A 15,898-nucleotide genomic window follows, 5' to 3' on the forward strand; every position below is an offset into this window, starting at 1 on the left:
TATTTTGCTATTTTGTCTTACCATAACAAGTGATATAATGGGCATGAATCTTTATTATCATATTACAAGTTATTTCAAGTAAGATCACCTGTAACTTGCTTACTACATGTATTTTTATGCTAATAAGATTATTATCTGATTTGCCGAATCCATATCCTTTTAGCTTGATTCGTAGCTGTCTAATTATCATCACACCTGAGATACTTGAAGATAGACCTTCTTTTCCAGTCTTTTTACAATTTTCTTACCGTTTGTGAACTGTTTTCTTTTCATCACTTATACGAAATGCAGATGTTGAATCAATTTAACTCACAGTATATCGTTCGCTAAACGGTTGTGACAGAAACGCATAAGCTCGTTTGGTGAAAATGATTAGTGGCCGATAGTAGTCAGTTGGAAGTAATACCTAAACTGACTTATCTTAGTAGTCAAAACTTGGCAACACGTTGTATCAGATACGCAGAGGATTGTAATGAGTTTTTTCAGAGTTATGACATTGGTTAACAATAGTTAGTTAATGAAATGTGCTACAACCTAGATTATATACTAGTAAAATTTTCGACTGTGATACTGGGAGGCTCAGTTTAGACCTCCCTCAAGATTACCGGTACACCGCGAATTATTATGATCATTTTAACCAAATTGACATATTTTTTATCGTTTGACTTCGATTACATATCGTTTAGGTAATGAAATAGAACAAGGCGGCGTAGGCGATAAAGTGGATGCTGGTGGCGCTGGTGATGCTGGTGTAAAAGTTAGTGCGGGTAAAGGGACTGAAATGAATGAAAAAGATACACTTGATGATGAACTGGGTGCAGGTAAACGTAAAAAGAAACTAAGTGGTCTGGCAGTCCGTCCCCAATATTCAACCAAGAAACAAGATTTTCAAGTAAGCTTTTTACAAAGATATTTGTTCTTGAGGTGGATAAGAGTCAAATAAGCCACAATGTTTTAACTTTATATATATACACGCGGAAGTGTGTAATTTTAGAATATCTTGGCCACAATAAAATTATTATTTGAAATAACACTATATCGTGACTTACAAATTTGATTTTCTGGCGAACATATGGTTGGTAGTCGAATGGTTAGGCTAGTATTTAGAAATCAAAAGCTGGTATTCATTCGATTGCTGCTCGGTGATTTCATCGAATACCTTACATTACTTCGATAATTACTGAAAAATAGAAAACTGTTGCAGTCGCCTACTTTCAAGACTCAACATGCTTGTTTATCCCAATTTAATACCAGTAGAAAAAATTGTAGATTTAGTCCACAATCTACCCAACACGATAATATGACATGCATACGATATTCTATACTTGACGGACACCAACTTCTGAACTGCATCCCAGTAATGTGAAGTTTTTCTAATCTTCAAAACTGAACAAAAAGCCAGAAGACAGGAAGTATAGGAGAAGCTTCGACAGTGTAAAAAAAGGTATCTATAAGGTTATGAGTGACTTTAAGTTTCTAAAAGCCTCAGAATCGTGAAAGAATAACCAGATAATTTCTATATTTTTCTTGAAAAATCACAGAGTGATGACTGGTCGAAATTTTTCTACATTTTCCTCAGTTTCTGTAGTCTTTTTTGAGGAACTATAGGGTACCTCCAAAATTACATATAAAATTATATCGATCGATATAAATTTTAAAATTTGCATTCTTGGAATAAAACACATAATATGTTTCGAATATGTAACCGTTTGTTTAGAAATCTGTCAGGTCGCGAATTTCAACTTCATATAAAATTTCATATTCAATAGTTCCAGTGATCTCATTGACACAAATCAATGTCAATCTACTTCCTTAACAGTTTTATATGAGGGCCAGCTGAATAAAAACTCGTGAATCATTTTATATTAATATACACCGCGAAATAGCTCTAAGATCTTAGACTATCTTAGTCAATCAAAAAACAGAAAAATATGAATGGATGAATTATAATACTAGAGTCAAAGAATTAAAAAAGAATATATCATTTATACGTGTCTGAAAGACGTCCCTGAGTTGCTCATACGTTATTAAGCACTAGTTTTTAAAGTTAGAATATGTGTTCGTGATAAGAATTAAAGTTAGCCTATCTATATAATAACTAAGCAATCCTAGATTGATATGCTTTGAATATTAAGGTCATTCTTAAGATCCTTTAGGTTCGAGTATACCGCAAAGCTCAGATGTAGATCGGTTAAACTAAAATTAGCAAATTATATTCTGAGTTCATTATCGTACTGTTAACTGCAATGGGATGTGAAAACTCTAAGGTGATTTCCTCGGGTAACCAGCACCTGAATCTCATTGGATCAAAGTTAGTTTCAAGGGCAGTACTGTTGTACTCTGATCATGAAGGATTAAATGCCTTGCCCACACAAGAATTGCAATTATGACATCAAAGAAGCACGAAAAAGGCTTAGGGGTTTGGAAACCCATAGATCCAGAATCATCAAGAAACTCTTCAAATTCTACATCCAATGCTATGTACCCACCAATGATAGCAGTGCAGACGATAAAGGTTAGATTTATAGGAGGATAAAGTTGACTATACAGAAATGCCTAAAATGGGACCTGAATATCCTGATGAAGAACCTAAACTCCAAAGTTGAGATGATCTAAATCGGGTATGAAAATATCATGAGACGACGCGGACTGGGAGAGAAGGGATTTATACATTTATGTGCCTTCAGCAAAATTGCTATAGGTGGAACCATATTTTCCCACAAATACATTCACAAGTTACGTGGGTTTCACCGGATAACACTACAACGAATCAGATGGAACGCATTAGTATTAATAAAAAGTTCTAAAGATAAATGAAAGGCGTGAGGACAGAGAGGGGAATTGGTACCGCCTTAGATTCCTTCCCAGTGGTGGAAAATATGAAACTGAAGCCAAATAAGCGCTGTATAGCTGGAGAAATATCATTACAGAAGTTCAGTACAACATTTCTTTAAGAATCTGATAAACCCGACGAGTTTAAGATAGCTCTCATCAACGGGTTCCAATCCATACATTACATACTAAAAGAAAGGGACACTACTATGGAGAACAACTAGAAAGAGATTAACGAAGCACCAGCATAATAAGTTAATCAGTTTTTGGTGGAATTTCGTTATCTGAGCTGTATGGTTCGGTCGTCAACTGTTCTTGAGAACAGCTATGGGAGCTTCACAAACGATCCATTCAGCTCAAGAAACCAAACCACTAAAATCCTCCACTTGAGCTAGAAATCGTCCCTAACATCTCAGAATGCACCTTTGTTGGCACTTTGGGCAGTATAAAGCAATCAATCACAATCGAACAAGAACATATAAAGCTAAGTCACAGGTCAAATACGCAGAAGAATACAAGCAAGTGAAGAAGAGCATTAGAACAGTGGAACAGATTGGTATAACACTTTGAACAACTTATTAATAGGCTAGCTCGACTGAATCAACCGGACATCGAAAGAACACCTACAGACCTTCCTTTAGATGTCACTCTACCAACTTCGGAAGAAATCAAGATGGCCACCAGACAAATCAAGAGTGGGAAAGCAGCAGACACTACTATTATTATCAGGAAAGAGTTTCAACAGTGTTGCTGAACTGCATGAAAGATTCGGTAGACATCCACCTTTCAGATCAACAGGCCGCATTCCGTAAGGACCAGTCGTGTATAGACCAAAAGCGCGACAGTGAGAATCATTGTTGAACAATGAATTAGATGGAATTGTCACTATACATCAAATTTCTTGATTATGAGAAACCGTTTGACAGAATGGAAATGAGAACTTCGTGAAAACTTCTTATGCATAATGATGTATCTGAGAAAGTTGTCAACATCATGCTGAATTCATACGACTGACCACACTGCAAAGTCGTATATAGAGGCCAGGTGATAGATATATTCAAAGTGAAGACCTATACCAGACAAAGCTGCTTACTCTCCCTCTTGCTCTTTCTGCCGGCGGTTGATTGAATTGTGGAGCCCTACATATCTGATGTGAAGCACGGAAAACAATGCAGAACTTAGATGCAACTAGACTATTTGGATTTCGTAGATGACCTAACTCTTCATTCTCATGTAGAGCAACAAGTGCAGATGATGACACTCATTGTAGCAGAAGACTGTGCAGAAGCAGGCTTTAACACAAATGAAAAACCAAGATCATGAACTGCAACACAGCGAGCACCAACTCAATCAAACATGACGAAGAAGCTCTGAAAAAAGACGAAACATTTACTCATCTGGATAGAATCATAAGGGTTCTACCGTACTGAAGTGAAACTTGAAGAACTACCACAACCATCATCAAAAAGTACAAGTATTTATTAAAAAATGTCTACACGAGGTAATCAATGTCTGTTGGCCTTATAGCATCTGCGAAAACCTGCTGTGCCAGAGAGCAAACCAGCTTCCAACTGAAGAGGATATTCGGAAGAGATGTCAAAGGCAGATAGGAAATATATTGTGGAAATCATTAACCTCCATCACAAGGTGAGTCCTAACTTTGAATCCTGAAGGCAAAATGGAAAGAGGAGGATCGAAGAACACATTGCGTCGGGAAATGGCGGTAGACATCAAAATAATGAATAGGGGTTGAAACAACTGGGAAGGATTGACAACGACAGAGTTCGTTCGATAATCCTGATCGGTCACCTATGTTGGCCTTCTGTAGGACTGAGACGTATTTACAATTGATTGATCACTGAGTGGTGATGCGCCAGAGAGCCACAGTCCCCTCAAGATTGCAGGTACACTTGCTGATGAGTGCCGAATAGCACGAAACCTAGGTCTAGAGTTTCCTGTTGACTACCTCCAACCACCATCTTATCTCAACATAGTGCATGCAATGTGGAGTCACCTGAACCAGTGTCCACATTACAACATGGTCGATAGGATTCGATCTGCAGTAACAAGGACGTGACACACCTGATATTGTTCACCATCCGGTGATCAATCAATTGTAAAAAGCTTACAAAGCTTACGAAAATACACTGTACGTTAATATTCTAATAAACATAGCCTAAACAAGTATCAAGTGCTTGGAAAGACTCGTCAGTGTGATTATGTAAACAGTGAGCCTCAAGAAATCAACACTAGAATCATATTTCCATAGTAGTTTTATTCATTGTTGTTATTCAAGTTATAACACGTTTGGAGTTTAAATTTAACATCGAACAAAATGAGACAATTATCAGTTCCAACAAAAAATAGATAAACATATGCTTGAGTTCTGAATGAATGATGAATTTTAAACAGCATTTATATACATGTTTAGGTGAAATATACATTTTAGAGGATATTATTATCGGTTTAAATAAAATGAAGTGAAAAGAAAGAAAACCTGGTAACCTATAATGCTATCACCTATTTATTTGTCTATTAATTGGTACTGTTTACATTGTTTGCTGCTCTGATTTAGAGTAAACAAACGTTATCTAACAACAGTAGTATGTAACATAGTTCGAAGGAATAGAAATTTTAACTGGAAACAAACAAACAAATATTATTGTCTGGCGTTTATGCCAAGTATTTTTTATGCATCATCTACCTATGTTTTAATAATAATACCATGTTATACGTGTGTAAACTTGTTCTGTTATATACAGAACAAGATCACAGTAAAACAGATTTATAGGGCGATAAAAATAATAGAATGGTGTTAGTCTTACCATGGTTGAGTAATAATCATATTAAAGGTAATAATAGTAACAGTGATAGTAGTCACAGTAAATGGTAGCTTATATGTCCAAACATTGGACTCCGCGTTTGAACTCCGCACAACTTCGGTTTAAGCAGTTGAGTATCAATAACAGCATGTGTTTTGGAAATACATAACGCATCGAGAGCACACGATTCCACAACCATAGCACGTAATGTCCGTTGTCCGATTTGACATCGCCTAATTACTTGGGCCTTTAAAGCTTCATAAAGCATGGGCTGCCGACTAGGATTCATCGACCAACCGTGAACATTAAAAAACTTCTACTTTTTGATGATGGTTGTGGTAGTTCTTCAAGTTTCACTTCAGTACGGTAGAACCGTTTTGATGTTTGTATTGAAATCTCTGGCTTTGATGTTGCCTGTCTGATTTTTGAATTCCACATGTTCTTCAATTGTAAGAACGTTATCCTCCCTTTGCTACTTCGTGCCTTTACATCTGCGTCAGATCCTCCTTGTTCATTGATGGTTTTGTCCAGGTGAGTAAATGCTTCAACTTTTTTCAGAGCTTCTTCGTCATGTTTGATTGAGTTGGTGCTCGCTGTGTTGTATTTTATGGTCTTGCTTTTCTACCTGACGTGGTTCCTAACCCTTGACCACCCCTTCTTCTTTATACGGGTTTAGAACCGTCGGTAACCGTAAAATGATTTTGAACGGAGTTTATATTCATCGAAATAACATTATAATTAACGTTCTAGTGTATAAAGCTATTGATTTGTTCTTGTAAATTAGATCAGTCTGTAGATAATCATAGATTACAACTCTGGGTTCGCGCTCGAGAACGGAGGTCCTGGGTTTGAATCCCGCGAGTGGGATCGTGAACGCGCACTGTTTAGGAGTCCCATAATAGGAAGAAGTTGTCGTCCAGTGCTTCCAGGTTTTCAAAGGTCGTCTAACGTCAATCGATTCATGACTTCAATCAGTGTTAACTTAGAATAATGTAGATAATAATAATAGCACGACCGGATACATGTTTTCGAATAATGTTCTAGCTAATATAGCTCTGTTGGATTAATACAAATTAAAAACCTAATCTCTACATCAAAGTATCATCTACTATTGTTTTCCACTCCCTTAATTCAAATGAAATCGTGATACCATTTATGCCAACTTTCTTTGAGCTTGTCTTAAGGTAATAGTATACTTTTTAACCTATATACTTATGGATGCTGTTTATCTGATAACATTGTTGATGTGCATAGAGTAGATTAAATGTGGCTAGCAGTTTAATCCACAGCGCGCATTTCGTCCTGTTTTAGGGCTTGTTAATCAGACGTACCTGCATTCTAGAGTTGATGTTCAGCCTAGGATTCAAACACGGTACTGTTCATTTAAACATCAACGCGTTATCCACTTAGCTACTGAAGCCGGCTAGTCACCCATATGTACAACGCGTAAGCCAACCAAGACTGATAAACTTCAGTCAAAACATTACCAACAGAAGAATCTACGTTTACAATTTAATGGTATATGTTATAAAAACCAATGGGCGCGTATAACAGTTGAACATTTTTTCTCTTTTCTTAAATCAAATTAGATTCGTGTCAAAGTTATTGAAGCTCGTCAATTACAAGGTGCTAATATATCACCAATATGTAAAATTACGTGCTGGAAAGAAAGTAAAGATACACGTGTTCGAAATTCTACAAATTCACCATTTTGGGACCAGACATTTTTTTTCAATTTCTTCGATTCAGCTGCCGAAATGTTAGATCAACAATTAGTGTTCACAGTTTACGATTCACGTCGTCTTCGTCGTGATTCAATGATTGGTTCTTTCAAATTCGATTTATCAATAGTTTATGAATGCGATCGTCATGCAATGTTAAATAAATGGTTGCTACTATGTAATCCCGAAGATCCAATGTCTGGTGCTAAAGGTTATTTAAAAATATCAGTTGTTATTCTAGGGCCTGGAGACGAAGCTCCGGTAAGCGTTGTCCCTTGGTTTCTACAGTATGGTTTTTTCAAAGTGTAAATATGATGTTCAATAAGCAAGTTCACTGAGATCTTAAGAGCTTTATTTTGTAAATTTTTAAGTAAATTAATCTTATCCCCTTCAAGACACTCCATCATTTGCATATTTTAAAATATTCTTGAACCTTTTTAAAACGTAAGCTGTATACCGTTTTTATAATATCAGACTTCATCACCAGTAATGAATGTCTCAGGAAGATTAGATGTTTGAGCCAGATTTTTCTGATCGGTTTAGCATTCAGTCAACTAATTCAGGAAGATATTTGTACACAATATTCTCGATCTCATTGGCGTTTTTAAGATCATATGCACTATCAAAATTCTAAACTTTTGTCCATTTAAAATCATCCATACATGTTTGCATCGACTTAGGGGTTTGATGGTTATCATAACTAAGAATCCCAGTAGCTCAGTTCGCGTTTTCATTGCACAAAACATGTACATATATTTTGAGTACATGATTCTTATTACTGTTGTGATTAATCTCTCCATAAAACATTTTAATTAGAAGACAGTAATTTTGATCAGACAAAATCAAAATGATGTTGAATTTCCTATTCATAATTCAGTTAAAGTCATTTTAACTTTGTCACTGAATGTTTTGTAAAGTAACTAGACAGCAAACACTTTTACATGTTCACGTTTCATCATGCTGAATAACTTTCTTGTGTGCTATTTTGTTGATGATGATAATAATAATAATAATTTTAGTAACAATAACCAGCATTGTTATTATTTTTCTCACCATAGATTATGAAAGTTGGTGAATCCGATGAGAAAGAAGATATTGAAGGGTTAGTGAAACTGATTTATTTCTTTGTGATAAAATAACACATAAGTACATAATTATTTATATTCACAATACATGTTCAAATGATTGCTTTGACAATTATATATATATATATATATATATATATATATATATATATATATATATATATATCAAGCAAATACAATAAACATAAAAGCTAAATAACGTGTTATTCATGAGAATTGAATGAACCTTTAACCTCTGAAACATCTGAATTTCTTCTTCTATGTACTTTTCTGGAAAAAGCTCGTCATATTCAGTTCAGATTGTTTTCAGTATAGAGGATTACGGTTGCTGCCTAATTTTAGAGTTTTATGCCATGGATTAGCTTTAAAAACTATTGAAAACTGGAAATTAATGGTCAGTTGTTTTGTCCTTATAAGTGAATCCACAGGAGTGCGTATTTATGCTCATAACAGGAATTGAACTTAAAAAAATTCAGTCCTCCGATTGCACTTAATCTTCATACCAATAAGTTTACATCTTTATCTTTAGTCAATTCACGTTATTGCGCTACCAATTTCTACTATTTCTTATGTCTGCGTATTTAATTTACAAAAAAGAATGTTTGGAAATGACTTATGATAATGAATCGAAGTTATTCGGATAAATTAACAAAAAGTCACTGAGTAAGACAGTGAAAAACCATTTGGTTCAAGATTTTACGAAAATATTTACTGTTGAACAGTCATGATTGTACTCAAACCTTTCAATCTGGCGATGAACTTAGTATTATTATGTTGTTGACGTAAAGTTCATTGTTTCACATTATGAAATTCAATCGTTTCACAACATAAATCACGATTTAAAACGGATTTCCTAAAGATCCACTCTAACATTTATGATACTTTGTGCAAATCGATTGTGCTATAAATAATAAAGATTTAAAATATTTCTAGTACAAATAGCTGATCTATTAAGACTGGATAGACCAGAACGATTAATCATGAGTTTTCTTTCGACGATAAGAATCGAACACAATTATGAAAGCTGAAGATGAGACAACAACAGAACTTTAATTTTTCTAATCAAGACAACTAAATAAATATCATCACAACGGTATAAATTGTGTTATATTATTTTCATTCTACAGGTTTTCTTTCAACTGGTTTATAATCATTAACATTCTATTCATTAAGTTATCATGTCGTCCCAAGTTACACCATATACCTTTACTGAGTTGTAGCATTTTGTTAAATTATAATAATATAGATAATTGGTACAATAATTGAAGTGAATAAAATCACTAAAGTTGAGATTAATCATTAGATAAAACCATTAAGTCCATGTTCATCCCCAAACATCTATGTTGCAAAAGACAGTGCAGTGAACAAGAACACAAGTGAGGACAATCGAATGTATGTGAATACGAAATTAAAGAATATCTCACTAAAATCTAAAGACCATACATTAAATACTGGATTTACAAAATAACAATCCATCCTATCAAACTTGACTGTTCCTTATCGCATATCTGTCCATCGTCTCAAATTTAATTGTTCGTGCATTTTCATACCAATAGCTTTCTGTTCCCGTTCTTTCCTTCTCGATCTTCAACTGAAATACATTCTATTCCTGACCATTGTTATATACTACTTATGTGGATATAAGTAGCTCACAGCACACTCGTTCTACCCCTTAAAGTAGTCGTTCTTGCGGTAGTTCTGCTCGTCGTGCCACTTTCCTCTTTTCTGCAGTCTGTGTCACACGCTCTGTGAAAATGTCGAGTCTGCGGCGCACTGACCCCTATAGCTCCATCAACCTGCCGAGGCTTCAACATGAGATACCCACCCGGCACCTGGAGCTTTAACCGCCTTTTCTCCAGCGACCTTCTGAGCCATCGACATCTGATGTCTGCCCAGCAGCCGCACGTTCTACCGCTCTTCTTCGGCGGCAGCACCCGCTTCAGCCAACGCCGCTCCGCCAGAACACTCCACTCGACATCAACTCTCCCGCTGCCAGAGCACTACCAATGAACAGCTGAATGAATATTACAAGTAAACTGACCATGTCATAAAATTTACATTTATCAAGAGAAAATGATTTGTTCAACAGTGAATGATTGGTTGATGATGACAATCACGTTTACAAAGCAATAAGTGTTTCTTTTTTTTTTTGTCGGTTATTTCAACTTTATTAATATCATTCGAAGTCAAAAATATAACTTCTGTAAAATATTCAGTAATAAACAGACTATTTATTTTCAGCAATTTCTATAAAATTATGTTTATAACTTAATATTTCACTGAATAAAACTATGTTTTCCTTCCATAATTTATTCAATTTCTGTTCAATCTTACAAATTACTGATAAATTACATGAAACACATTATTACTTTTTATTTGTTTTATAGAAATCTTCTACGTCCTGCTGGTGTTCAATTGAGACCAGCAATTTTTAAAATTCTTTTATATATGGCTGAAGATTTGCCAAGAAGTAGGTTAAACTTACTTTGTTTGTGCTTTGTAGTTTGAACAAAGTATCCCTATATATACTTATAATGCTAAATATACTAGCTATTGAGACTTCGTTAGTAAAGGTTTAAATTTTCCTGTTACTGATGAGTTTGGGAATATGTTTGCGGTCTAGAATACATCAAAAACCGTATAATACAAAGTCTTGAGATTGACTTCATGCTAAGTGAGCAAGTCGGTAGCTACCTAAATTCATTAACGTCGTAGAAGAAGGATTCGGATTCAGAGCCCTAGAATCTGAGTTTATTCTTAACATGAAGATCAAAAGTGAGATTCAAATTCATCCAGTTGACGATTTCAAAACTGGACAAATTGATTCCATTACACGCTATAATCTAAAAATACACTAATTTGTTTTTTATTTACAAAATTCCCATTTTTATAGTAAGAAAAATTTATGAACTAAGTATACATATTCAATGAATTCTCACAACAGACTCTACGTTTAAATCAATGATAAAAATCATCAGCCTATTTTAAGGTGCATGCTTATTTCGACTAACGAAGTTGATGAATTTAGAATAATTGTAATAAGTAAACCTCAATGGTCATACAGTCATGGTAGCAGGATCTTGAGTGTACACTGCTGAGTAAATCCATAAAAGTATGAAATATCTATGCAGTGCTCGTTTATGAAGACCAATTTGTGATGTATATCACTTACGAATTCCAGTAATCTTCCTTCAACCTCTTTTCTTAATTTGTAAAGGTTGTTATATCTACTATTTAGTGTATCATTATATAAAGTATTCAAAATAAGTTATTAATACCAGTTGAGCGCTAAATAAATCATTTACATGTTTGGATGAAAATGGATTGATTAAAACAGACGAATTCTGTTTGTAGAAGTTTGGACAGTAAGTGGTTTACATCAAGCATATTAGGTTTTGCATAATATAAATAGCTGTTGTGTTATTGGGTTTCAGGTTTCTGAACGTAATAAATGTGACTGAAGTCGACTCCTTTTGGATGAAAGTCCCAGGTGTTTTTTATCCATATTGGAATTTTTCCACTGTTCAAAACAGTTCGAACCTAAATACTTTTACCAAATTACTCCAGACATGGCAAGCGATGGCCTAACAGATGCTTTATAGTTTGATTGGACCATATAGAAGCATTTATCCGTAATATAACGTGTTATATCGTTTTAAGAAAGAAAGTATAATTTGGCCGTTGTGACTGGTGTATCCAGTATTTGCTAAGCCAAAAATCTAATCAGTAAGTAGGCTTTAATAAATCTATATTGTTTGGATTCCCAACAAGGACATCAGTAAGACGGATCAACCATGTATACAAACGTCCATTAAAATTGGGTCTTTGAACATCCCTATAAAACTTGACAATTTTATGTTAAGTTAGTTAGCTACTTATATTAATAATAATAATAATATGATCAGATGTTTAACATATTTTAATGCTGTAATCTTAAGTTTTTGAAACTGTTGTTTGATTTCAGTGGATTCAGATGCTTTTAAAGGAATCAAGAATTTACTTTCTACATCCGATGAAGAAAAAGAGTTTGTGGATCCCTACGCACTTGTTTCATTTGCTGGGAAATCGGTTAGTTGTTAAGTCAATGATCTCTTTCGCATTTTATTAACCATCAATCATTTATCATTTGAAAAAAATAGTTGTCCAGTGAACCCTAATGATTTTGTAGCTCACTACGAGATGTCAGTATGTGATGGGAAGTGAGGTTAACAGTCATGAAGCAAAAGTTAATAAAATTGGAAACGTCAAATTCCTCAAAATGAATTTAAAACCAACAGACCTTATCCTGGTTTCCCTTTCTCTCTCTCTCTCTCTCTCTCTTTATATATATTTTTTTTTTTCACAGGTTGAAATCATGAGTCAGTTGAAGCTAGACCACCATTGAAAACCTGGAAGCACTGGAAGGCCGTTTCGTCCTGGTATGGGACTCCTCAGCAGTGCGCATCCACGATCCCGCACCACGCGGGGCTCGAACCCAGGACCTACTGGCTTCGGGCGCGAGCATTTAACCACTAGACCACTGAGCCGGCACCCAACTGTGTTAATGTCTAACTTCAACCAATCCACGAAGGTGCGCCACCGTACACCATTGTCTTCAGTGAGTTGTTATCTCACAACAGACCGGTTGAACTCCACTGGTAACGGCTTCTCACTAGAACTTCAGGAGTTTTTCCTAAAGTCAGTCACTAGTGAGCAGTTGATTATTATTATCAGAATGGGTTTTTGTGGAGAATTTTATAAATTTTCACAGGTTGAATGTATATATATATATATATATATATATATATTCACCTTGTTTCACAATGATTAAAGTAGTTTTATTTGTTCTGAATACTTCAGAATGATATTTGATGTGAGAACGATTCAGTTATCTAGAAATTAATATTTTGCCAAAGTTTTCAGAACATATCAATGTATAGTTAAAATGTTTATAATATAATTGATAAATTGAATGTTTCATGTCTAGAAATTGATTCAAATTCAAGATCACTGTCCAAATCTTATTGACTGTTAACACTAGAACTAAAATTTCATTAATTAACTCGGTGTATACATTATCTGCAACCAAATGGTATGAGCTGTAATGACAAAAAATATTGAAATTTTCATTTAAGGCAGATATATAACTAGATATTTCCTGGTTACTAATATTTCACTCTGTCAATGGAGTTGTCTACCACATTGAGTGTGAATTCGATTTTTATGGTCAACATTTAATTAACGATTAAATGAACCAACTATAAAGCCGTGATTTATAGGAGAATAGTGAAACAACCTAAGAAATTGGTTATGCTAAGAAATTTCACAGTAGAAATTATTTTAAGACCCCATCTTTCCATAAGAAATTCAGAATGCTTTCTAGTTCAATAAAAATTGAGTTATACTGATATTCGTCGCCAACTGTTATTCGTTAAGATTGCACTAAAAGCTAGCGAGAACTAGATAAATGTCTTGACTTAGCATAAAGCTTCTATGGAGTTCTCAAAGACAAGTGAAACAGAATAAACTTACGAAATTTAGGTATCGCAGAGAACACGTTACTTTCAAACAACGGAGTAAGTATACAATCGTCCAAATTTCCAACATCAATCAAGTGGCGACATAATACCAATAGTTCTACATTTTATTAACAATTTATTATCTGATATATATCTTCCGATCTTCTGTATTAGTTTGGATGATGTCGCAATGTTTAACGCTTCTTAAATAACATTTTTTTGAAGTACTTTCTTACATGTTGTATGGATCATAAAGTCGAAATTCATCATTACTTTATAAGTTATACGAAACTTCTAATAATAGTGAAATCTCGCATTCATAATTTAACACCTATTAGAAATGAGTTCATTACAATTTATCCCATTGATTCAGTAATCATCTATTTATAGTAACTTTTAAATCTTAATTTTCCATATGTCTGAACCAACTAATTCTATTTTTTTCGCGATGAAATGATTATAAATATAAAAATAATAAAATTTCGACATCCGGTCAAAACTACCTAAACAGTAATGAATGATTTGAAGCCAACGAAAAAGATCCCATCCCATAGTTTTTGATTAATTTTATGGATTGTAGGATTGTGAAGAGTTTGAGCACATTATTGTTGCAGGATTTATCCAAAACTGTATGTTTTGGACAATTTGAGTGTAGCCCAGCTAAGCATTTCAAATGCAAAATATGAATATACTAACAGTTGGTGGTTGAAGAAAAACCTTCAATGAAGAAAATATTCCAATATCCATAATGACTCACTAAACGAACAGAAAAGTGAAAGAAATCTTTGGCTACGGCACATACCAAATATTAAAATGTTCAGAATTACTTACTGCTTTATTTGTTCGTTTTCTAGATTAAATCTAGTACAAAATATGGAACAGATCATCCTGAATGGAACGAAGAGATTACAATGAACATTCAGGTCAGTTAGGAATATTTGAATTAACTCGCAGGAAAAATTAAAAGTTTGAACAATACGCATAATACTGAAGCAATCAGTTGCCAGTCAGTAAATTACTATCTGTATTATAGGTAGAGATAGATGGTGGCTATCAGTGCAATCTGAGATGCGTTTTTCGTCATTTTCGGGTCTCGTCAGATGGATGTGCCTGCCATCATTCATATCTGCTTATAATGTTTGTGACTTAAATCAATATGGAGGCAATCCTCACAATATGTACATATGCCAATAAGAGACTAATCAGTTGCAGTCATAAAGGTCAATGGGAAGATTCAAACAAGCAACAAAAAATAATTAATTACTATCTGTACCTGTCTTATTAATTTCATGTTATCAGTTAACAAATAGCAATAAACATTTGTGTTAAATTGCTTAATTTCAAGCTTACTTAACTCTTATTGTTACGTAACGAATTTCTTTATTTCACCGGTTATACGATCTTTCCTTCAGATCTAGTTTTGCATCTGCTGAGCTGCTGATTGATTATTGTTTTAGAGAAAAAAATTGTTAAGTTTAGTAACCATTATTTATTTGTGACAAATCTTCTGGCTGAACGATTGAATAGGTTTCCTTAGCTCTTCTAATAACTTCGGGCTAAATCTACACAACAAATAGAACACATGAGAAAAGGCATAAAATATGAAAAGACTACTTTACTCCAAATATAGTTTATGTACAGTAAATAGAGAGTACTCATGGTATTTCAGATGATCTCGGCTTCTGAAAGTTTCTAGAACCCTACTAAACATAGTAGCAGGTTAGATAAAGACGAAAACCAGAAATGTGACACATGGTTCTTCCCTATCTAGATGTTTCAGCGATACTTCTCAATGACAATTGAATAAAATGTTTGCCAGTGTTCTCAGGGCCCATCTAGGCTTTTTTCGAGGAGTGCTCTTGGTCTCCCCAACAATTTATTATTTATTTTGTTCTTAACTGTAAAATATATTAGTGTGTAGCTTTGATGAGGAACTGTTT

The 15,898-nt window shown here is 34.3% G+C and overlaps 1 protein-coding gene across 2 annotated transcripts in view; it reads left to right on the plus strand.

The window, feature by feature from the left end:
* Positions 1-15,898, plus strand: part of MS3_00008110 (uncharacterized protein) — a gene marked incomplete at its 5' end in the record, with an annotated part of 110,369 nt that overhangs the window by 35,704 nt on the left and 58,767 nt on the right. For both annotated transcript variants that reach the window (XM_051216457.1, XM_035733046.2), the window contains 6 exons: positions 687-892; positions 7,244-7,636; positions 8,434-8,477; positions 10,848-10,930; positions 12,425-12,528; positions 14,813-14,881. In XM_051216457.1, the coding sequence (XP_051067047.1) occupies positions 687-892; positions 7,244-7,636; positions 8,434-8,477; positions 10,848-10,930; positions 12,425-12,528; positions 14,813-14,881 (899 nt within the window). The remainder of the gene's footprint in view (positions 1-686; positions 893-7,243; positions 7,637-8,433; positions 8,478-10,847; positions 10,931-12,424; positions 12,529-14,812; positions 14,882-15,898) is intronic.

The sequence above is a fragment of the Schistosoma haematobium genome, chromosome 4 (assembly GCF_000699445.3).
Source record: "Schistosoma haematobium chromosome 4, whole genome shotgun sequence".
NCBI classification, from domain to species: Eukaryota; Metazoa; Platyhelminthes; class Trematoda; order Strigeidida; family Schistosomatidae; genus Schistosoma; species Schistosoma haematobium.